This window comes from Chaetomium fimeti, assembly GCF_033439085.1.
Source record: "Chaetomium fimeti strain CBS 168.71 chromosome Unknown B0H64scaffold_7, whole genome shotgun sequence".
Taxonomy (NCBI): Eukaryota; Fungi; Ascomycota; class Sordariomycetes; order Sordariales; family Chaetomiaceae; genus Chaetomium; species Chaetomium fimeti.
In genome coordinates this window covers 2304737-2327705 of record NW_026944335.1, presented here as the reverse complement: position 1 = coordinate 2327705, position 22969 = coordinate 2304737, and the positions used below count along the sequence as shown (strand labels likewise).

At 54.2% G+C, this 22969-nt stretch overlaps 5 protein-coding genes across 5 annotated transcripts; 3 read left to right on the top strand and 2 right to left on the bottom strand.

The window, feature by feature from the left end:
• The first annotated feature begins 5721 nt into the window (after positions 1–5721).
• Positions 5722–7143, top strand: B0H64DRAFT_477891 (nucleoside phosphorylase domain-containing protein). The gene is made up of 2 exons (XM_062808223.1): positions 5722–5958; positions 6095–7143. The coding sequence occupies exons 1-2, from the start codon at positions 5919–5921 to the stop codon at positions 6988–6990; spliced, it is 936 nt and encodes a 311-aa protein (XP_062656313.1). The 5' UTR covers positions 5722–5918; the 3' UTR covers positions 6991–7143.
• Positions 7144–7226: 83 nt separating this feature from the next.
• Positions 7227–12125, bottom strand: B0H64DRAFT_239091 (mediator complex subunit 13 C-terminal-domain-containing protein). Its single transcript, XM_062799820.1, has 2 exons — positions 11972–12125; positions 7227–11901 (listed from the first exon to the last, which is right to left on the bottom strand). The coding sequence occupies exons 1-2, from the start codon at positions 12008–12010 to the stop codon at positions 7348–7350; spliced, it is 4593 nt and encodes a 1530-aa protein (XP_062656312.1). The 5' UTR covers positions 12011–12125; the 3' UTR covers positions 7227–7347.
• A 1088-nt stretch (positions 12126–13213) lies between these two features.
• B0H64DRAFT_468278 (WD40-repeat-containing domain protein) lies at positions 13214–15844 on the top strand. The gene is made up of 4 exons (XM_062807741.1): positions 13214–13281; positions 13358–13495; positions 13561–14440; positions 14500–15844. Exons 1-4 carry the CDS (start codon positions 13250–13252, stop codon positions 15388–15390), a joined length of 1941 nt encoding a protein of 646 aa, XP_062656311.1. The 5' UTR covers positions 13214–13249; the 3' UTR covers positions 15391–15844.
• B0H64DRAFT_445703 (uncharacterized protein) lies at positions 15590–16071 on the bottom strand (the record flags this gene model as incomplete). The annotated part of the gene is made up of 2 exons (XM_062806865.1): positions 15590–15840; positions 15906–16071. The coding sequence occupies 2 exons, from the start codon at positions 16069–16071 to the stop codon at positions 15590–15592; spliced, it is 417 nt and encodes a 138-aa protein (XP_062656310.1).
• A 2743-nt stretch (positions 16072–18814) lies between these two features.
• Positions 18815–22934, top strand: B0H64DRAFT_365953 (uncharacterized protein; the record flags this gene model as incomplete). The annotated part of the gene is made up of 5 exons (XM_062801888.1): positions 18815–19686; positions 19740–20181; positions 20375–20595; positions 20649–20757; positions 20817–22934. The coding sequence occupies 5 exons, from the start codon at positions 18815–18817 to the stop codon at positions 22932–22934; spliced, it is 3762 nt and encodes a 1253-aa protein (XP_062656309.1).
• Between the last annotated feature and the right edge of the window lie 35 nt (positions 22935–22969).

Below are 22969 nucleotides of genomic sequence, written 5' to 3'. Positions count from 1 at the left end.
GTGAAGAGTGACGCAGCCGGTGGGCAGGTTGCGCGCAATCTGCCTGAATGCAATGGCACCGATAACGGCCATATCGGGTGGGCGATCCTTGTACCAGCCGATGCTATCCCTACGTAGAGTGTACGGTCCGTATTTATCTGTGCCACGCTTGTAGTCGATCGCGGGTTCCTTTCGCCGAACGCGTGGTTTAGGAGGCTGCTCCTTTGGCGGGGGAGGAAGGCCTTGCAGCGCGCGCTGCATCTTCTGCTGTTCAGGGGGATCGAACCGAACGGTCTTGGGTATCGGGTCGGATCGCGATAGGAGGTGGGTAATCGGGGACGCAGATGACGTCGGCGGCCGCGGAACAGGCTGGCGGCTCGCCTGCGCTTCCAGCTGTGCGATTCGCTGCGCGACAGCTCGCCCATCGCGCCTTCGTTGGTCTTCCTTTTCCATCAATGCTTCGCGGCGCTGAATGTCTTCCATTATAGCAGGATCGGGGCGTCCGGTCGGGGGTGCGCCGAGCTCGATATCAGCCTTCTTCCACCATCCTGGATCAGGGAGCCATTCAGTAGGGAAGATCAGTCTCCGGCGTCGGCTGTCGGTAAGGATGTCGTGATAGTCAAGCCACTTGTCACCAACGATCACATCGTGCTTGGAATCAATTACCAGCAGCGGTTCGTCGCGGAGAGTGCGGTTCTGGATGGTAAAATGCCCGACGAGCACCACGTCGACCAATTGGCACGCGCCTTTGTTGTCAAACCCGCCCACGGGTCGGGGCGTGAAGTCGGTTCGAGTCTTCAATTTCAACTGCTTCAACAGTCGTTCTGCATAGGCAACACTCACAAAGAGGTAGCCATTGGCTCCCGTATCAACCAAAACGTCGGTGGTGGTTAACGAAACTCCATTATTCGCTATGGAACAAGAGGTGAGAAAGGGTCTTCCTCCCAGCAACTTGCTAACGAAATCCGGTCGAGCTTCTGTCACACCGACTGTTGATACCAACCCTGAGAGGGAGTCGAGACTACCCAGGGTATCTAGTTTTCCGAGTCGGAGGCGCTGTCAGGCAGCTCAACCACCTTCGCAAGCTTCTTCTTGTTGGAGGCGGGTGCTCGGGGAGTGGCAGGCTCCTCAGCAGGCTCCTTCGCCGCCCAACGGCTTTGCAGGTTCGCAATGCGGGACTCGCGCTGCGCTTTCCAGTCTCCAGCTGCGGCTCCGCCGCCTGTCTTCTGCGGGCATTCCCGGGACGTATGTCCCTTCTCGCGGCAGACGAAGCAGCGGCCTTCATCATAGAGCTTGCGCACCTCCTCGGGTGAGAGCTGGGGAGCCGGGCTCTTGGCTTTGGGAGCTGCAGGTCTGGGATCCGAGATCTTCGGGGTCTTCGCGGCGCGTGGCGCGCCATCGCGGCGCGGGGCATGGCCATTGCCTGTCTGGCGGTAGGAATGCGAGATCTCTGCGCCAAGTCGGACATACTGATCGAACGTAACAGCGGGATCGAGGTACGACGGTGCCAACGCTCTCTGGAGGGTGCCGGGAAGTCGGCGCTTGAACTCAGCCTTCCACTCAACCTTGCTCTTGCCACATTCACCAGCAAGTCGTACAAAGTCGTTTTTAAAAGCAGTGAAGCTGTCACCCGGCTTCATCTCTAGCTCGATGAAGTCTGTCAGGGACTTCTCGGATTGGAGCGGGTCGTTGTATTCCGACCAGAGGTGAGCCATCAGCTTCTCGGACGTGTTGATTACGTCAGGGTGGGTTTCGCGGAGATAGGGAGCGAGCTCGCGAGCTGCCTTCCCACCTACCCTCCCCTCGATGTACCCTTGTCTAGCAGCATCGTTCGAGAAGTGGTCGCCATTGGCGGCGAGCTTATTCTGGAGGTTGCGGTACCAGGTCTCAAAGGTCGTAGTATCTTTAGCCCCGTCGTTGAGGAAGATAGGCGGGTCGGGTTGCTTTGCGCTGCGCCCCTTGCTCCCGCCAGATGCGGTTTCAGTGCTGCGAATAGAATGGTGGGTAGCGACCGTTCCCTCGCGCGCTTGCATCATGAGATCGGCGATGATCTGGTTAAGGCCCACGACCTCTTCGGTTCGGCTGTTCAAGTCTGCGTCATGGGTCGTCTTCAGATTGTCGGCGATGATCGGGACCCAATCGTGGATGTACTTCAAGTTACGGTCCAGGTCTTTGGCGATAGTATGGAGCTCTTCGACTTGCTCCGCGTATGCTGCGGTCAACAGTCCGCGCATCTTGACTTCCTTGAATACTTCGTCGGGGAAACGGGCAGCGAGATCCGCGAATTCGGTGGCATTGACTGTGCCATTGATCACGCCCGCGAACATGGCATCCGGTTTCTTGGGGTCGTCGTCGACCATCCGGGTAAACGGCATCGCAGGAGCCTTGTCCTTGTACTTGCCAGCGAAGTGGTCGGCAAATGCAACAAGCTTCGCACGCAGGTCTTCCACAAGGCTCTCGCGCGTCTCAGTGTAACGCACGTCTGGGAGTTGTGTAGTGACATCGCGGGTGAACTTCTCAATCGTAGCCGGCTCGGCGTCTTCGTCATCTTCGGCCACGAGGGGCTCTGCCTGGTTCAGCGGCACGTCGTGGATTGCCGACGAGCGGCGGCGCAACGGGGTATCTTTCTTGAGATCGTGACGATTGATCTCTTCGATCACGAACCGTACTTCCTTCCGGGCGCGATCGTCAGCGGCTGACTCGCGTGCCATCTTGGCGGTCTTCGGTATCCAACCCGGTTGGTTCGGCTAAACGCAGGTGGATGGATTTGGTTTGTCGGGTCGATTGAAACAACGCTTTCAATCTTTGATCTTCGGTTCTTCGGTGGGATATTAATTATACCTTCCCAGGTAAGAGAGATTGGTCTCAGTTTGTGACGAGAAGCAGATATTCCATGGGGTCAGGCCACCAGTCAATACAACTATAATATCGAAACTGAGACAAAGAGAAAAAGAGAGGTGGTGGGATCGCTAGCGATCGTTTCGTGGGGAAGTAGGGCGAGGCGCTATGCGCGCTAACCCCGATTGAGCCACAGTGCCATCACAGGCAACCACCTCTCGTGACAATCGGCACTGTAGACGGTATATATATCGCAGCGTATATACCGGTATTAAATTAATACCGCTAGTATAACCGGAAGTCTCGGTTATCGTAGAATGTATTTACTGTAGTTAGATCAGACTTCTCCTTTATATATGTATTGGCTGGTGTGGAGGGTTTGATATACGATGCAATACTTTACAACTAAGCGTTTAGTAGCAACTTCAAAGTTGCGCCTAGCCGGTATTATCTAGCCGATACAGGTTTTGGGATTCAGGATAAATTAACTATTCTATTCTAGAATATTAAATACCATCTCGAAGACTAGAGGAATATAAAGAACCTACCAACTAATGCAAAGGAACTATACAATTTACAGCACGTATATATTAGGGTTGTTGTTGAATAGGCCTTCGGTATTTTGAAGCGGATATAGAAGATTATACGGGCAACCGGTCCAGAATACAGCCTTAAGAAGCAAAGGAGGATTGTTTACGCAGTTACTAGGCTATATAACTTCATCCTAGTATATAAGAAGGAGCAAGAGGAGTTAATACTATCAGAGGTGGCGGCAATAGCGGCTACAAGGGCCTACACAGGTCACATTGTTAGAAGGCTACCATTAAAGAAGATTTAGTAACTAGCAGTATCGCTAGCTTAGAAAGATTACAATACCAACTACCGAATACAGCGTACAGCATTGTATACAGTCTGAATAGTAGTATTAGAATTAGCAATTTCGATATCGTTGGCGCGTATGCCCGGCTGGCTGATGTAGGCGCTATTTTATAGTGGGAGGCGGGGTTGTAGGGTAATTGTTAGAAGGAACTAGGCTAATAGAACTATCGAACTGGACAGATACATCGTTATAATTGTAAATAGTCGAAAATCCCCTACTAAAAATCAATTAAGTTTAAATAGAAAGAAGTACTAGAAATACTATAAATAACGTATTTACAATGCAACTAATTCAATTACTTTATAATATAGTAAAACGCACTTAAACTACCCCCTATCAATATATCCGTCCATTTCAATACACCTTAATTACAATCCTACCTATCTTTTTACCTACACCTCCTAAACCTCTGGTGCCACTGTATTCCAGATATTTGCCTACTTCGTTTCTATCAGCTTAGTAGCTAAGATATCGCCGATTATATCTAGTAATAGCCTCCTAGCAAAGAACTCCTAGAAGCTCCGCAAAGCCTTCTCAACTATACTAGCACCGACGATATTGTTATCGCTAGTAGCAGCCACCAGCAACTCTATCCTGTACACTACTCTAACTATTATATTATATAGGTTGTCCTTCTAGTTATACCTCCGCCCTCGGACAGCGGGTATAGGTATTTCCAGTAGCTGAATAATACTAATATCGCTAATATTCTCAGCCTCTATGTTACTATTTTCGTCTGGATCGTTAGTATCGGTACTATTAGAGTCGGAGGAGTAGTTATAAGATATACTAGCTAGCTTAATATATCGGCCGGTTGCCTGCTTGTAATAGAAGACCTCCGAATAGGTTATATAGTTGCCTAATAGCTGAGTCTATAACTATCCTACCTTCGGATACTTTATAAGGAAGCTTATCTATATATTTTCCGGTACTTATAGCAAGCTGCTAAGTTCGTTATAGTTAATACCCGAGATTGCTAGGAAAATAACGAATAGTTAGTACCGCTTCCTCTTATTCTTTAGCTTATCTACTACCTTAACGGCGGACTAGGGGTATTAAGGGTATTCAGACTCTATCTTCTTATATATCCGTTCCATCGCAGGCCTTAAATATAAAGCTTTAGAGTCCTTTATATTCCCAGTATACAACTCTTTAAGGAACAACTCTATTATATAGATAGTTATATCGGCCGAGAAGACCAATCTTATATACGGCCCTATACCCTCTACCTCTGACTTCTTCTTCAACTTTAACTTATTAAACTTCTTATAAATCTTCTTAACCGACTTTGGGCCCAGCGAGGAGGGATAACTTCGCTGGGATGGTGCCTACAACTGTGGGCGGTGTTGTTAACTATACGGTAATAGAGTTCGAAATAATAAATCGTTGTTATCGCTATCGTTGTTATTGCTAACTATAATCGGCTAGCTCGGAGGGGAGTTAGGAGGGTATTCGGAAGGGGGGGGGAGGGGATCGTTCTCCTACTACAATAAAGAAGGGTTGTCGAAGCCTTAGGAAACCCCCTCACCCCTTATAAGGGACTCGTTAACACTATCGCAATTATCAGAAATATCGCTAGGATCGCCCTCGGCCTACGTTAGCAGTACGTTAATATCTATTATATCCTTTGGCCTATACAATTATGGTTGGGAAGAAAGATAGCAACTATCGATAGAGATTTTCAGCCAGGCGCGCCAGTTCGCGTTGATGCCGTGGGCCGTCAGATAGGGCTTAGCCGAGGGCACAGGGGGGGGCCCAGAGGCCTACAGATATAAAGCGATCTACAACGCTAATGCGCTATTTTTAATGAGGTTCAGAAGTCACTTCTTATTCATTACTCTACATTACCCCCCGTTCCGATCAGGGCCCTAATATTTTTCAACCTCGGACTTTCATCGTGAAGGTTCCTTGGGTGTGAATTTTGGAAATGTCTCTTAAAAGTGTACGGAGGGTTGTAACTTTCCGGCAGGCAGCTGCGCAGTTACGCTCATCTAGCCGTCTTAGTACTAGCGCCATGAATCAATCCCTGTTGGGCCCCTCTTTCCTCGACGTCGTCGCAACGGCGGGGTAAAAATCACCCCGTCAGCCCCTTCAAAAATTGCGACAGCGGGGGGTCGCTGAATAAATACCACCCGAACCCGCCGAGGGGAGGCATTACTGGAGTCGCAAAGAGAGCGACCGCTTTTCACTCATTCTTCCAGTTCTCCAACAAACCACCACCATGACCGTCGACATCCTCTCGCTCCCCACCGTCTTTGACCGTAAGAATGCCTCCATTGCTCTTTCCGCAAACCCCCTTTCCATCCTCCACCCCATCCTTCCCAACCACAATACACCCCCCAACCAAAACCACTCTGATGACCCTCCCCAATTAAGACTAACACCCCCTTCCCCCAGGACCGGTCCACATCGCCGTAATAGGCGGCACCGGCCTATCCTCTCTACCAGGCTACCACCCCGTAGCCGCGCTCTCCCCGACCACCCCCTGGGGCGCGCCCTCCTCCCCCATCCTCATCCTCGAGCACGGCGGCGTGCCAGTGGCCTTCCTCGCACGACACGGCTTGCACCACCAGCTGGCGCCGCACGAAGTCCCCGCGCGGGCCAACATCGCCGCGCTGCGGGCGCTGGGCGTGCGCACGGTGATCGCCTTCTCGGCGGTCGGGTCGCTGCAGGAGGAGATCCGGCCGATGGACTTTGTGGTGCCCGACCAGGTGATCGACCGCACCAAGGGGGTGCGGCCGTTTACTTTTTTCGAGGGCGGCGTGGTCGGCCACGTCGGGTTTGCGGACCCCTTCGACGCGGGGCTGGCCGCCGTCGTCCAGCGCTGCGCGGCGAGCATGCGCGGTGATGGTGTGCGTCTGCATTCCGGTGGGACGATTGTCTGCATGGAGGGCCCGCAGTTCAGCACGCGGGCTGAGAGCCACATGTATCGTGCTTGGGGTGGGAGTGTGATTAACATGAGCGCGCTGCCTGAGGCTAAGTTGGCGCGCGAGGCGGAGCTGGCGTACCAGATGATTTGCATGGCGACGGATTATGACTGCTGGCATTCGACCGAGGATGTGGATGTGGCCATGGTGATGAAGTACATGGCGGCCAACAGCGAGAATGCCAAGCACCTGGTGGGTGCGGTGCTGGATGAGCTGTGCAAGCTGGAGAACAGCGAGCTGGTGTTGGCCAAGCACTGGGCGGGGAGTGCGCAGGGCGCCGTCAAGTTCATGACCAAGCCGGCAGGGCGTGACCCCGAGGCGATGAAGAGGGTGGAGTATCTGTTCCCAGGGTTTTGGGAGGAGTAGAGGGTGGGAGTTTGGGTGGGAATTTTGTTTGGGCGCCTTGAGAGCGAGGGTTTCTGGGAGTTGATAGACACGAGAGATGATAGACGTCCCGCAGGATGATAGACCAACGCTTCATGATTTTGTCACATTGCGTGGCCACTCACGTGGACCCAGCTTTTAATATGGATGTCGGTATAAGGTAGGTATGTATGCAGGTATCCTAAAGGTATTCCAATGCACCAGCGACATGCTCCAACAGAAAACAACACAAAATATCCCCCGAAACATAACACACGCACGCCACAACACCCAGCACACCTTACAAGAAGCAGCAAAACAAGTAATAAAAAAAAACTAAAACAGCCCTCGCTCTATCGCTCACATCAAAAGGTACAGCGCCCTGACAGCCTTCTCCGCCACGGCCACATGCCACGGCCTGACGTCGACCTCGCGCTCCGTCACGCCCCTCACGCGCGCCAGCGTGCCCAGGCCGCGGAAGTACGCCAGCATCTCCCGCAGGAGCACGTCGTACATGGCCCTGGCGTTGTCGCTGTACACCACGTTCACCTCCATCGCCACCGGCGCGTCCTCCGGCCTCGGCCCGGCCCGCTTCACCAGGTACCCGCTCGCGAGCGCCGGGTTGAGGTCCGTGAGGGACGCCGAGTTGTTGAGCCTGTGCGAGACGACCACGCCCCAGGTCGTCTCGGTTGTGTCCATCAAGGTGGTGTCGCCGCCGTCTGCGTCAGATTGGTTGGGCTGACCGGGTAGTTGTTGGTGTTGGTGTTGGTGTTGTTGAGATGAGGAGTCGCCACCGGGGGTTGTGACACCTATGCCGGGGCCGGTGGTGCCCATTGGTGTGGAGGGGTTGCCAGATTGGTCGGGAGAGAGGACGGATAAGGGTTGCGGGGTTGAGACTGGGGTGGTGTAGAAGACGGAGGGGGCGGAAAGGGGGATCGTGGCGACGGGCGGGATGAGTTGGAGGGATGGGTCGGTGTCGACTGTGAGGAGGACCAGACTGACGGTGGCGCGGGTTTCTGACTGCGCTAAGCCCGTCCAGAGCTCCATCTCTTGCTGCTCCATCGAGGTGCACTTAGTGATAACGACCCGCCAGTGAACTTTGCAGGTTGAGATCAGGCTATGGGTCGTTTCCCAAATCTCGTGGATGACGTCTTCGAGACTCCTGGATAGCGGTTTGCCTCGCCTGCCGAGGCAGTATGAGGCCATCGACTGGGTGCTGCCCCTATTATCTGTCCATGCGGCAGTGACCCACCGCTCGTCCACGCTCCGTGCGTATGCGACATGGATGCATGAGTTTTCCCGCAGTAGGTTTGGTGATGGAGTGGGGGCGAGCTTGAAGTCGATGCCCCTAGGCAGCGCCCGTTCAAGCATGACCGCCGGCGAAGGCATGGGCCCGCCGAAGAGCGTGCAGCGGTCATACGTCTCTAGGCAGAGCTTCGTGCATTCAGACGGAGACAAGACGACCAGTGACGTCTCCGAGGCAACGGCATCGAGTGGTACGAGCTGGAGCGCCAAGTCGTTCGAGATGTGTTTTTTCTTATCCATCATGCATCTCTTATAGTGCTCGAAGAGCTCCTGGAAGGCAGAGCAGCAGTCCACGATCGAACTGGGATTCCCCGGCGTGTATGCAAAATACACGACAAAATTCTTCTCCGATATGGACAGGCCAGCGAGAGACATGGCAAGATTCGTCATCTGGTCTGTGTATGCTGACCGGGCCCGAGGTAGATTAAGCCCCGGGGAGGTAATGTCGTGGTCAGTCGGGAGCAAAACAAGGCCGTCCACGATGCTGGCAATTGTTGGTAATCTTTCAAAAGCACCAAGCTTTAACGACTCGTAGGTGCTTTGAACCCTGTCTAGAAAGGCAGATGCATTGTCCCGCATCCCTTCAACCTGAGGGAAGATGCACACGGCAACGACGCTTTTCGGCCCCTGCACCGGCCCAAGGCCCAAGGTATCCCAGAATGATACGGCAGATGGGAGCACCGAGAGCTGGTTCTCGTAGCGCCGGACTTCAACATGAGGTGTAGGAATGAGGAATATGCTCGGTTTGGGGTATTCCGCCGGCCTCACTTGCACCCGCCCGTTGGGTTGTACGAGGAGGGGCACATCCTGGACCTCTGTAAATGGGCGAAGTCGACATCCGACCGCCCCGGCCAACGATCGGGGGAGGGCCTTGTGTAGGCCCTTGACTGAGTAGCGGATGGCCTTGATCAAGCTTCGACGCAGATCCTGAACCTCTGAACTCTGGTGCTGCGGAGCCAATTTGAGGGATCCGCTTGCTGCCTGCTCGGTGAGGATCTGTGCCACCGTGATAAAATCGTCGTCGGAAACAGATATGCGGAGCGGCGCCGGCTCTGGATCAGCAAAGTATCTGGAGAGGGAAAAGTCGGGAATCTCCGAGTTTGACAGCCGCGACAGATCGACCGGTCCGTAGCCCGGGGAATCGACCGAGATATTCTCCAGCTCCCTGAACGAGGCCGCCATGGATATGACATCGTCCTCCGGTCGCCTTCGCACCACGGTTGACTTGGCTGGCGACGAGACGTGGCCTATTTGGTCGCTCGTATCCTCGTCCAGCGAGGCCGAGCTGCTGTCACCTGAATCTGAGCGGGTGTCATCTTGCTGTCCCGATCCGTTAGCAGTAGTACTGGCTAACTTAGCCAAGATGCAGCTAATATCAGGCGGTAGCTCCTTGAGATTCCTGCGTTGCCGCGCGGACCCCAATAGTCGGCCAGGAATGAGCGGGTTGCCGTTTTGAAGTGGCCCGCCCCCTTTCTCCCTTAGGGTTGTAGACGTGTAATCAAACGGCCCTTTCTCGTATTTTTTGATGGCAGGCGACAGGTCCGGATCAAAATCGACCTTCTCAAACAAGCTGCGGCGTCGGGGAGGGCCTCGTTGGGTGGATATTATCAACGACGGGGGTCGAATGGATGCCCGGATACGCTTGAAGACGGTCTCGGGGTTGAAGGGACTCGGGTTCCTCTTGATCCCAGCGGTAGAATTACGATTAAAGCTTTCCATATTAGTTTGTTGCCGATTCTCATCGGTTAGTGTGCTGCGTGCGTGCCTCAATTCGGGTTTGGTGAACTGCGGAGAAACCGAAGATGCATCGATTTTGTCATCCACGGTAGGGACTGCCGGGGTTTGTTCTTCGAACAGGTGATTCTCATTCTCTTGCATCCCCATCGTTGAAGACGCCAGTTCCGGGAGGTCAGACAAGTCGATATCGCCGGAATCCGGATGCTCATCGAAAAAGTTGAAGTCGGCATCGGTAAGTTCGTTGCCTTCGAACATGTCTTCTCCCAAATCGCCGAAGAGATTATCCTCAGCGAAGTTGACCGTTGCTGGCTCAGGCCTTGGCTCGGCGCCGTTCCAGCTCGCATTGAAAGTATCCGGCACTGTGGCATCCTGCCGCATGGTGGTGTGACCATCGACGGCCGGGTTCGTGACTGGTTGGCCGGCCGGGCTCTGGACTTGACCGCCGTCGAAAGACGGTGTGACCCCGGACAGCTGCACTCCATCTGGAGGCGTGGGATACATCGTCCCCGTCGCTGGGGGTTGCGTGCCGTTCGCCGAACCGCGCCAGAGCGCCATGGGTGAGTATCCGTTTGTCTGTGGATGACCTCGCACGTCCGGCTCAGCAAGCTCGCGCGCCAAAGCCGCATCTCTTTCCTTCTTCCTCCTTATCGCGGCGTCCTCTCTGTCAGTGACTCCTTGACACCATACTTTTGCCCTGTTCAAGGGATCCAAATGGTCAGCGCCCGTCGCGGTCAGCGCCTTTTCGAGTGGCACGTCCAGCATCGTTTCGATCTTGGGCTTTCGAAAGCAAAGGACGGCAGGCCACGGCGCTGTTGAACCCGGGCCAACAAGCGGGGTTCTCTTTCCATCCGCCCTGTGCTCAAATGGCTTTTTTTGGAGAAAGTGTATATTCAACCAGGAACAGCCGTCCAGCAATGAAGGCGACATCCCACTCATTTGGAGTAGCTTGCAGCATGTTGTTTTTAACTGCAGGAACTTATCGCTATGATCGGACCTGAACCGGCCGACCTGAGCCTCCGGCGATTGGCCGTACCCACCGTCTGCAACCTGGCTTTCCGTATCAACGACGCTTTGAAAGGCCCCGAATGTCCCGAACGGCGCGGCAAGAACAGTCGGACCGGCGTGTAACAAACTTGACCGTAAGACGTCGGCAGAGGAGACTAGGCCCTGGAGGACGGACACATGGAGGGCGATAACGAGCGACCCTGTGGTAGTCAAGTATATCCGAAACGTGGCGAGAGCCGAACTCCGAGGCGCTTGGCTCCAATCGGCATCGCCAGAGTTAAAAACCTGCGGAGGCAGCAAAGCGGAACGGTTGTTCAACAGGATGGCGCCGACGGTACGGCAAAATGACGACGTTAGAGACGACAAGACGGCAGTGATAAAAAACTCATGGATCTCTTGTGCAGGAACCGACCCATACCCTTTGACGTCGCCGACCGGGGTTGATGCAACCTTGCCGTCCACGACCACCGGGGTAGGGGGGAAGCTGAAGGGTTGGGTGCCCCTCGTGTTCAAGTCCAGGGCAGAACCAGCAGACGACGAGCTGTTCGGTGTGTTGATCGCGGTTGTTCCCGGTGGCCTGTTCTTCAGGAGCCCAATGGGCTCCAAGTTTCCATCTCCGACAAGTCCTAGGGGGTAGCCGCAGACCTCCATCCGCGCGTGAAGGCCAAGCCGCTCGGAGTGACTTGCAGAGGTGGAGTCACCGGACGAGAGGTAGAAACACCATATGCCGCGCCGAACGGCGTCCATGTACACCAAGTGGCCATCGCTGCGCAGGGCGTCCTCGACTCCGCTCGCGTTGAAGGTATAGGTTGATGATTGGGCGGCGATGGGCTCGTATATACGGAAGGAAATTGCGGACAGGTTGCTCTGCGTGGGATATGTCAGCGCCATGGTCTCAAGGTAAGATGGTTGAGGATAGCTTTGGGCAACGTCTTACGATCAACAAATTGTTTGTCTCATATTCCCCTGCGTCCATATCGGAGGATATGCCGCGCAAGGCGTGGGCTTGAGGATCGGGCGGTCATCCACCGAGGCCGGGGGTCGAAGACACGAGTCTATGAGGAGCCGGCGCATACGGACGGAAGGTTGCGCCGATCGGAAACTGGATGCAGGTGTGATGTCGGGGGGCTGTGCGGCTTCTTCCCGGCGAGGGCGGAGTGTTTGGATCGAAGGTGTCGTGCTCTATGCGCCAGGCTGCCGAACTCCATGGCAGCGGGCGATGCTATAATCGAGCAAAGCTCCGCGCGAATCACGAGTGACGTGCTGCAAGAGACATCCAAGCTATGGACGGATGAAACGAAACGCTGGGAAGTCGCGAAGGTCGGTCTCGGGTCGCAAATGCAATACAGCAGATGTGTCAATTCAACGCCCCAGCAGAACGGGGTACTGTTCGCGATGCTCCGGTATCGATGGAGTGAGTAGAAAAGTTGATGCGATGATAATACGGAAGCAAGCTTGTGTCGAGGGGATGTCTAGTGCAACTTCAGGCACTTGACTTGGTTCTTGCGTTGTTCCACCGAAGGCGCGAGATCAGGTCAGCGGGTCCAGGCACGCCAAGGGCCCCGCGAGCAGGGGTGGCACATGGGAGTCCGCCTCAGAGAATTGGGGGTTTTCCTCCTCAGCACTTCAGCCATCAACATGTTATCCGGCTGAAATCTTGACGTGGCGATCCCGTTTCGTTGGTTACCTAGGAAGGTAGGTAGTTATACCTAAACTCGTAACTTCAAGGCACGAGGTACGGCGGGACAAAAAAATATAAAACCATAGCACCCATGCATGGGCAAAATAAACCGGGACTCCATCCAACCTGGAAGTGCAGATGTCAACCAAACCTCGACTGCAGGTACGAAACGAAACATAGCCATCCGGAAGCCCAAGGAGCTGTGTTTACTTAATTTACTTTTATGTTACTCGTTATCTTTTATTTTATTTTCTTTTGCTTGATTTCTTAATTTGCTTTGGAGTTCGGCTTCTTTTTTTTGGCGAGAGGGTGCATGAGCATCTCAAAGTTGAAGTCCAGAAGCACCGGCCCCACACCACGGAGTCTCCCGGCCCTGCACAGACAATGGAGGGTCCAGGGACCCTTCACCAGGTCCCTCCCCGCCTTCCCTTTTGAGCGGGCGGTCGAAACTTTTTGGTTTTCTGCCTTCGGCATCCAGAGCTTGCAGCTTTGCGACTCGGAAATTTCTTGTCGAGGCAATACCCATCATCCACCATGAAGTTAACAAATCCTGGGACAGTTCCTGTGTAAGTATCCAATTCTTCTCAAATTTTTGACTTAGGTATTCAACACGATAACAGAGTCGCTGACGAATTGGCGCAGATACACTGTCGCGGGGCCATCCACGGCCAGGCCGCTGCCAGATTGGCTTGCGCGCCGTAGGAAGAGATCGTCCAAGTACGACCCCGAGAACCTCAACAATTTCGAGTTGCTCCAAGAATTCGAGTTTGAAGAAGGCAAGTCACCCTGCGCCTCTCGTCAAGCTCTGTTGCCCGTGCAGATCCTAACCCTCGTGGAATAGCCAGCAACTGCGTCCGAATCAGCGAAGATGGCAACTGGATCATGAGCACAGGGACATACAAGCCCCAGTTTCATGTTCATTCAACGCAAGAGTTGTCCCTGTCTTTCTCCCGCCATACGAAATCCGAGAACACGACGTTCCTCTTCCTCGGTTCCGACTACACCAAGAGTTTACACTTGCAGAGCGACAGGTCGCTGGAGTTCCACACACCAATGGGATGTCACTATGAAGTGAGACTCCCGCGGTTTGGCCGTGATCTTGCATATCTGCGCCAGAGTACCGAAGTGCTCATCCCTTCGGTCGGGCTGGGTGCAGATGGATCCGGTTTTGGCGAGGTCTTCCGCTTGGATTTGGAAAGAGGCCAGTTTCTTCGCCCCTGGCAGATCGACGTCGGCAAAGACGCAGATGCGAGCGGATTGCAGGGGAGCATACACGTCGGCTCTGTCAACGTGGCAGCGGTCGCGGAGAAGACACACGGTCTCTGCGCGTTCGGTACATCGATCAGCACAGTCGAATTTTACGACCCGCGGAGCAAAGGGAGAGTAGCGGTCCTCGGAGGTCACGACGGCGAGGTCACCGCGTTGGACTACAGCGATGACGGCTTGTCGCTTGCTCTGGGTACGAGCACCGGTCAAATTCGCGTGTTCGACCTGAGAAACCCGCGTCCTCTCATGAAGAAGGACCAGGGGATGGGACTTCCGATCAAGAATCTAATCCACTTAAAGACGCCGACTGACGAGCGTAAGCTTCTTTCGGCCGACAAGCGGATCATCAAAATCTGGGACGAACATACGGGGGATCTTTGGACATCGGTTGAGCCGTTGGTTGATCTAAATCACGTTACTCATATTCCAGATTCAGGCATGATCTTGACTGCGAATGAGGTATGATTTCAGGGCTCAATAACCTACCCGCAACACGGTTGGCTAACAGAACGGCATAGGGAAAGCACATGCACTGCTTCTTCATCCCGAACCTGGGACTGGCCCCGAAGTGGTGCCACTTCCTGGACAACTTAGTTCATGAAATGGAGACCGAGACGCAGACCGAGACATACGACAACTACAAATTCCTCACAAAACCAGAGCTAAAATCTCTCAGCCTGGACCATCTCATTGGGAAAACCAACTTGCTCCGGCCGTACATGCACGGTTACTTTGTTGCTGCTAAGCTGCACGATCAGGCCCGCCTCATCGCCAACCCATACATCTGGGAAGAGGAGCGGGCGAAGAGAGTCCGGGAGAAGGTTGAGAAGGAGCGCTCCAGCCGCATCAGAGGTGTTAAGAAGGTCAAAGTCAACCAGAAGTTGGCGGACAAGATCCTGCAGCGGCAAGAGAGGAGAGCCAAGGTGGACGTTGAAGCTGGCGTCCTCGGCGATGCTCGCTTCGGCAAGATCTTCGAGGATGAGGAATTCAAGGTCGACGAAACCAGCTATGAGTTCCGAGCGCTCAACCCCAGCACTAGAGTGGAGGGGGCCGCGGAGCAGGATGTGCGTTTCGCCGCCAATTCGAGCGACGACGAGAGCGACGACGAGAGCGACGACGAGAGCGACGACGAGTCCGAACCCGAAACCAGGAAGCCCAAGGACGACGTGGTCATGCAAGTATCCTCTTCGACGACGAAGGGCGGCAAGATTAGAGACACGGCGATTGGCTCCAGGGCTCAAAAACAAACACGCACCGCAAAGATCCGGACGAACGAGGTTGTTGGTGAACAACAAGTCACATTTGTACCAGAATCCAAGAAGAAGAGCAAGCCACAACCAGCGCCGGCACCGAGCAGCCGACAAGACAGCAGGAGGAGCGCAAGCACCAACACCTTCCGCCGGTTATAGACGCCTCTTCCACTCCAGTCCAGACCCTATATTATACAAGCAAAATTGTGGTATCCTGGGGTTCATTCCCTTTGTACATCAACATCACAGCCATGAATCCAGCGTCCCTCGTCGCTATTTGTCCCTTCTAATCACCGCGCCGCCAACTCTCCAACCCCTGTGCAGCAACCCACGGCCCCCAATGTTTCGTTTTAGCATCTCACTTGCGGCTGAAGTTTGCGCGCTTCTTCTTGGGCTTATCAAGCCCCTTCTCCAAATCCAAATACTCGGGCTTGATCCTCGGCGTTGGTGGTACGTCGTCCATTCTGCTCCGGCCTTCCTTGACGGACTTGGGGAACTCGGATCGCCGCGGCGTCAGAACGGTGACCACCTTCCTTGCCGACCTCCTGATCGTTTCTCGGACTGTCCACTCGCGTTTCTTGGCGACGAAGAAGAGGACTGAACTGGCGACTGTGGCGGGGAGGGTTAGTTAGGCTCCCGCGGGGAATTGGCAGGAATTGGTTGGTTGAACTCACTGCCAACGAGTGCTACCACGACTACCACAACTATAATGGCGATCATAGCGCCTTGGGAGAGCACCACCCCGCCGCTGGAGGGACCGGCCGCACCGGCGGTGCTACCGTCGATTTCAGGCCCAGCTCCGCCGTCCGCGGGGAGGGGGAAGTAGTCTGTGTCGGCCATGTCGTTTCCGTTTGATCGACCGTCCGTTGGATTATTTGTTTGCGCACCGTCCGTCTCTGGAGACAAGTATGGTCTAGTTACAACGAGATGAACGATAAAACGAGCGACCGCGGGACCAGCTGCGGCGTGTGGGAGAGAATCAAAGGAGGGAAGTTGGAAATGTGATAAACAGGGAGGAAAAGGAAAGTGTGCGACTTTGCCGCTAGGATGTGACAGGCGAGTATATAGGACGGGAACCCAAGCCAAGAAGAGGGTGAGACGGGCGACTGGCCAAACACCAGATTCTAGCGTCGTTACAGCACCAAGCCCAAGACATCGCCCTCCGTCTCTGATCCTATAACAGCCTCGATATGACTAACCCCGCGGTGCCCTTCGCCCTCCCCTCCGCTCCCCGAAAAAGCCTTTCCCTGTGACCTGTGATGAACCGATGCTGCTATCACTCCCCCGGTCCCCGGTTCGCTGCTGCTGCTGCAGCGGCCATCACCCTCGGCACTTGCGCGGCACACAATTGGACCCCTGACGGAGAAAGGGTTTGAGACCCAGCGCCCATCACCTCAACCACACTCAACCACCGTCCCCCGCCTCCCATTGGGCGCGCGCCGTAATCGCACAAGCGCCCGCCCATGTGGTGGCACGGCGCCCAGGCAACGGTCGCAACGAATCAGGAGCCGGCTGCCAGGGGTCCCTCAGCAAGCCCACCCCCCTGCCCGGCGATGCCAAGTCTGTTTATGCAGGGGATGACGGGACGGGGCCGGCCAATCATAGGGGGGTGATGTGTGCGGCGGCGGCTCGACGGTGGGGGCGATTGGAGCGCCGGCCGCACGTCACATCGTGACTTCAGTTTTGGGTTCTGCTGCTGTGCCAATGCAATGCGTGTGTGTGATGTCGGCCGACGGGAGCAGGCATGTCAGGCACTTGAGAAACTGAGGGGGTTTTAGGGTTTGGGTCCTTTAGGGTGCGGCCGGTTTTGAGGGGAGGTGCCGTTATGGCGCAGTTCTCGGGACGCGCTTGCAGGAGTGTATCGTGCATTGAGGGATCTGGGTCGGTTTCGTTTGAGATTGGGTTGTGTGTGTTGTGTTAGGGAATGACGCAATTCGATACGGCGTGGTTGAATAGACTTGGGAACGGAAGTCGGAAATTCTCATCCTTGTATTTTGTATACAAGGAAAAAAGATAGAGAGAGAAGCGCTGGTGCCAGGGGGAGTTGATCACTTACCTCCATACGGATAGCAGTTTGTTTGCTATCAGAGCATGTACCTCGGCCTCTCTTGGGGAGGTGGTACTCATGTTCTGGTAGTAGGGCGAGCATCTCGTTACAAGATGCGGTGGTGCCTGTCCCTATATTGCGGACCAGTTTCCTGGTCCTTGAGGTTAGGCTGCGTGTATCTCGAGGTTTCAGAACCCGCCCTTCTGCGATTCTTGGAGATGTATTGCCGAAATGGCAATTGTGGTAGCTGACCGACGGACTTTTAGTACCCTCGCCACCACCAGCAGCCGAGGGAGTTGTCTCAGAAAAACCTCACGCGGCTTTGACGGTCAGCTAAGTTGACTAGGAATCGAACTGTTAGCGTTACGGATTGCAGTGTGATTTTTGCAGCAGGAAATACTGCTAGCTCGGCCACCAGCGCTCTCTTTGTTGTTGGGAAGGTGTTTCGCTGTTCCTGGTTATGGGATCATAATATTCCGTCCAAGATCGAGAAGCGATCCGGTTGAGTGACTTGCCAGTTCTGCCGCAGTCTAGCTACACTAGTCGAGCACGGTATCTCTTTACTGCCTACCTAACCTAGGTAGTTATTTAAGTACCTACCTATCGATGTGATTAGTAGAGTACAGTCGCTTATGTATATCGCTTGTTTGTCTTGAGATGAGGTGGCTTGCGGAGATGGACTAGGATTTGGACAGTACCTAGATTGTGTCAACGTCTAACTCATAGATGAGAGACCGGAAAACAACTACAAACATATCAATAGAATTACTTTTCTCGGCGTTGTTGATCTTATTGAAGACGCTATTTAGGCCCAGCAGGGCCATATTAATGCTTCTTGGTTACTTGCAATGACGTTCTGGATTGAGCCGACCCTAAGATCAAGCTGCCTGAAGTTCTTATCACCATGGAAGTGAGATTACCCTTGATTCCAGCAAAAGGACTCAGACCCGGAAAGTTTAATCCATGCTTTGACGGACCATACCCGCACCGTTGTGCTTGCTCATGGTGCAGGCGCGAGTCTCCCGCCCTACGTACCCCCTCACTTCCTCAGTGGGAAGGCGCGATAAACTTGGGGGCAAGCACTCAGGCTGATGCCCAACATTTGCCTCGTTTACTCTGACTTTTAGAGTCGAATATTATTCCTGTTAGCTGAGTTTCCAAACCTGTCCTCGCCCGACTCAACACTGTCTTTCTTCCCGCAAGTTGCTCTATCGGGGTTGCTAGCTTCCTCTTTCTCTCTTTCTCTTCTGCATTACGGACTTGCCAATCAAGGCAAACTAAGATCTTGGTCAGGCAGTCATGGCACATTCATCACCCGAACAAGCCCGAATACTCGATTCCGTCGACCAATTACCAACAGCAGACAACGTCGGTGATTACGCAGACGACTTCGGGTACCATAATGGAGATCCAGCAGTCTCCTTTGAACAGCAAGAACCATTCTGTATTCCCCAGTCGTCTCCAAAGTCCAACGACAAAGGTCACCATGACCTTTCGGTGGAAGGAACGAACGGTCACAATGATTCTCACGACTCCATGCTCTTGGAGAAACCATCAAGTCTTTCCAAGCACCCGGACTTAGGTAAGGGGTATGAATATGGCCCTGCAGTACAGTTTACCCCTGGCTTTTTCACAAGCATCCCAGGAAAACAAGCCGTTAAGCAAGCCCCCATCCGCCAAAAAGGCCACTCTCAATACCCGAAAGACAACTTCTCATCAGGCTCGGTTCAAGGAGCTTGCGGTCTTCGAACTTCTTTCTCTGCTATTGGTAACGAGCCGACCGCAAACGTCACTACGAGCAACCTCCCTGTTGCTAGTTCCCCGAATCGAGCACCACCCCCCACAGCAAGCCATAGCCCTCTGCTAAATGACCACGGAAATTCGGACAAATGGGAGGTAGCGAGGGGCGTCCCAGGGGCGACCAGGAACCCCCCTTTTCCAGACTCCTCCCCCAAAGAACCCACAAGGCCACCCACCCAAACCCTGGCGACCCGGGTTGGAAACAAGCCCCCGAGTGCCCCGGGTGAGGAGGAGAGGTCAGCCCAGGCTTCGGCCGCGGTCGGGGGACTGCCGTCCAATGCAGTAGCGCGCATCTCTCCACCGGCAGCACACATCTCTCCACCAGCAGTACGGGATCGTAACCACAACGCAATTCCGAGCTTTGGATCCCCCTCTCGCAAGCAACAAGAATCACTCGAGGACGCGGCTGGGGAAGGGAGAAGCAAGCCTCAACACCCCCCACTCGTGCCACCAGCGGGTGGCTCTCGCCGCCTCGGGGAAGAATCCATGGACCGGGCTCGGAACTATACAGTAAATCGGCCGGTGAAAGAGATTCAGCATGTTGGGCTGACAAAGTCCATTCACCGAGTTCGCCCAGTGTCGCGGAGTTCGAATGTGTCTAAGCAGAGGTTGGCCTTTTTGCATGTCCTCGTTAAAACACCAAATACTAAGGGTTGATTAGGTCGAGATGCGGATCTCTAGCCTCCAGTCCAATCATACGGCAACGGAGAGTCAACATTAGCCATGAGTTCACGACTGGGATGGCCGGTGTCATCAACCAATTTACGCAGCAGCAGAGCGCTGCTCTTGAGGAGCAGAAGTCGAAATACCACAAGTACATCAAACAACTCAAACGGGACCTTGCCGATGAATCTGGCGTAGTCGCTCGGCAAATTTCCCAGATCGATGCGCAGACAAACCAGATCAACGATTTACGGGATTCGCAAGAACAGATGGTGGGTCGATTAAAAGACATTGAAGCCAAGTTGGGAGCGTCCGAAGACCGAGCCCGAAAACTCGAAGAAAGGTATCGCGCCTGCAAAACACACCTCAACTCCGCCATCCAGGAACAACAGGATCTGTACACTCGTTCGAAGAAGCATTGGGGAGACGCAATCGAGGAAGTGCGCGCTATGGAGAAGTCCCAGAGCTCTGAAACGGAAGCGGCTGTTCGAAAAGCGGAAGTGATCAGAGAACAAATGGCTGAGAAGGTCCGCCAGGCCATCGCCCAGAACAAGAGTGAATTATCGGAGCGTGAGTGATCAAACATTGCGCGTCTGCACGTGGAAACTAACCCTCTGTGTAGTATACAACAAGATACATTCCCTCACGCTCGAGGTCAATGAGAAGGAAGCTGAGCTGAGTCGAGAGCGGGAGTCTGTTAACTCCTTGTCCGAAAAGCTACGTGATCTCCAAGACACCTCCAGTGGATTTGAAAAGTTGGCTGTCCAGGGAAAGGAGATAATGCAAAAGCTAGGAGAGCAATACGAAAAGGCGGAGGAGCACCGAAATAACTCCGCGGAGGAGTTACGGGAAAGGTTGGTCTTATTGCGGTCGAACGCAGAGTTGATGACTGATATGGCCCTGGTAGGCTTAACGTGATTGTCACTCGCCTCGAAACGCTTTCCAACTTGATGTCCGGGCAACCAGACGCCATGTGCGGCATTCGGAAGGCCCAAGATGAATCATTGAATAGGCGAGTACCCAAGCCAACACGATTTGCCCGTTCCTAACTGACCTACGAAGCGTTACGTCTAAGCTTGACAGTATCCTGGGGTCACGAGCTGCGGCCGCGGAGGCGACCAGCCAATTGTCGGCTGACCTTGAACTTCACACAGGGAAAATATGGCAGCGCCTTGACAATCACCTCGAGTCACTCAGTAAGCAGTTGGCGGAGAAAGCAGAGGAGAATGGCATGGTGTCAACGCTATACAAAAGGAAAGACGCCGAATGCGAGGAACACTTGAACGAGCTCGCAATGTTGAGGGCGACCACGGAAAAGCAAGTGGACCAAATCCATGAACTCGAAGCAAGCTTGGTTGTCTCAGATGCAGCCCAGGACCAGAACGAGGAGACAATTCGACGGCTGGATGAGCGGGCCACAGAGACGGAGCGGCTGAGAGAGGAGGTCAAGTCCAAAACGGCCGCCGTGGCCGAACTGCAGAGCAGGCTCGATGCGAAAGAGGCAGCGTTTTCTTCCGAACTCCAGAACTGCAGCTTGAACATACAAAAGCTCGCTCATACACTTCACGAGAAGGATCAGTTCTCGACTAACGCGGCTCAACAAGCGGTGGAAGCGGCCCGTCTGGATATGCGAGCCGAAATGGAGAAGGCCCACGCAAAAGCCGAGAAATCCCTCCGGGAAGCGACAAAAGATCGGGACGCCTTGGCTTCCCAGGTTGAAGAACTTAAACGACAGGTCCAAGAAAAGGAGACGAGTGAGTCTCGGGGTGCTGCCACAATGCGTTCACTGCAGGAGAAACTCGCAACGGAGGAAGCTAGGGGCAAGTTGGCGGCCGAGCAACTCGCACAGCGTTCAACCGATTTTGAACAGGCCAGGAATCAACTGGCAGCTCAGGTCAAAGCCTTAGAAACAGAACTTATGACGGTCAATGATCGAGCAGTCGGTCTGAAGACCGAAAGTCAGCGCCAGCACACCAAGTCCGAAGCGCTCATTTCCGCCTTGAAGCGTTGGGCTCACCAAGAAGGGACTCTCGCTGATGGGTTGGATAACCTTGGCGACAGTCATGACGATGTCGAGAAAATAACCGAGATCCTGGCACGTACTCTAGGGCCCATCTCGGTTCGTCACAGCCCGCAAACCGTCATTCCTTATGCAAATCCAGGTGATTCACGGCTTTGCCAAAAGGATAAACCCATCCAGGAAAATCTCAGAACCCACACAGGGGTTGACCAGCTTAAGGAGAATGACAGTGGCAACGCACCGGGGAAACATCCAAAGACTGACACTGATGTCGTAGAGGGTACGTTTGAGAACGACCCGTTGCCGTACGCATCAAGACTGCACCACATGAGGCGTGTTGTCGTTCGCAGCCCGGCAAATGTGCCGAATGAGCCGGCCGCACCCTCAATTGACCAGGAGAAGACGCGGAGACGAGAGGGTATGCAACCAAAGTCTATTATGAAGCGAGTCACTAGAAGCACGTCCGGCATGTTGAAACAGGGGAATGCCGATCCCGCTGCAGGACAAGGAGCCTTTAAGAGAAACAGAAACGACGAGTTCTCCAATGACTCGACCCTTGTTCACGAACTCGAGGGCACCCGCGGCGACACCAGGGCTATTTCGGCATCCGAGGCAGACGCAACCGAGAGCACGAGCGAGGCGTTCTCAAAGCCACCCGTCAAACGAAGGCGCTCAGAGACGGTGAGACCCGATAACTCGGTGACCTCCTTCAAAAGCTCCGGGCAGGAAATGCAGGGGGAGTCATCGAGGCCGACTCCGGTCTCAAATCCCGGAGTGGCGGACTTTAAAGACGAGGATACGGTCGTTGTCCAAATCAAGAGTCAACGTCAGGGAAACCCGTCCAACACTAACGGTCCTCGCGATACTTTCAAGTCTACATCAGTTCGTAAATCACGGACGTATTCAAGATCCGACTCACAGGGCTTGCACAGAGTACCGTCAACAAATACCCGCCGAGCTCTGGGCTCAAAACAGACAAACATGCGGACTTACGGCTCGCAAAGAACGGCCGGGGAACATTCGGCGGCCGGCCAATACACGGAATCCCGCTTCCCACTACGGTCACAGCCGCAGTCTCGGTACTGGCCGCCGAAGCCGAAGGATGAATCGCAGGAGTCGATGACTTTCTCGCAGGGTGTCGGTACCGACGGGACTTTGTTGCTTCCTTTCTAAGCCTGAATTACGTGGTTCGGGTGCTGGTGCTTTCC

Coding starts and splice junctions, on each gene's coding strand:
- B0H64DRAFT_477891 (XM_062808223.1), top strand. CDS start 5,919: ATGACCGTCGACATCCTCTCGCTCCCCACCGTCTTTGACC. Junction 5,959..6,094: donor GCTCCCCACCGTCTTTGACC/GTAAGAATGCCT, acceptor CCCTTCCCCCAG/GACCGGTCCACATCGCCGTA.
- B0H64DRAFT_468278 (XM_062807741.1), top strand. CDS start 13,250: ATGAAGTTAACAAATCCTGGGACAGTTCCTGT. Junction 13,496..13,560: donor TTCGAGTTTGAAGAAGGCAA/GTCACCCTGCGC, acceptor TGGAATAGCCAG/CAACTGCGTCCGAATCAGCG. Junction 14,441..14,499: donor TGATCTTGACTGCGAATGAG/GTATGATTTCAG, acceptor AGAACGGCATAG/GGAAAGCACATGCACTGCTT.
- B0H64DRAFT_239091 (XM_062799820.1), bottom strand. CDS start 12,010: ATGGACGCAGGGGAATATGAGACAAACAATTTGTTGATC. Junction 11,902..11,971: donor AGACAAACAATTTGTTGATC/GTAAGACGTTGC, acceptor TATCCCACGCAG/AGCAACCTGTCCGCAATTTC.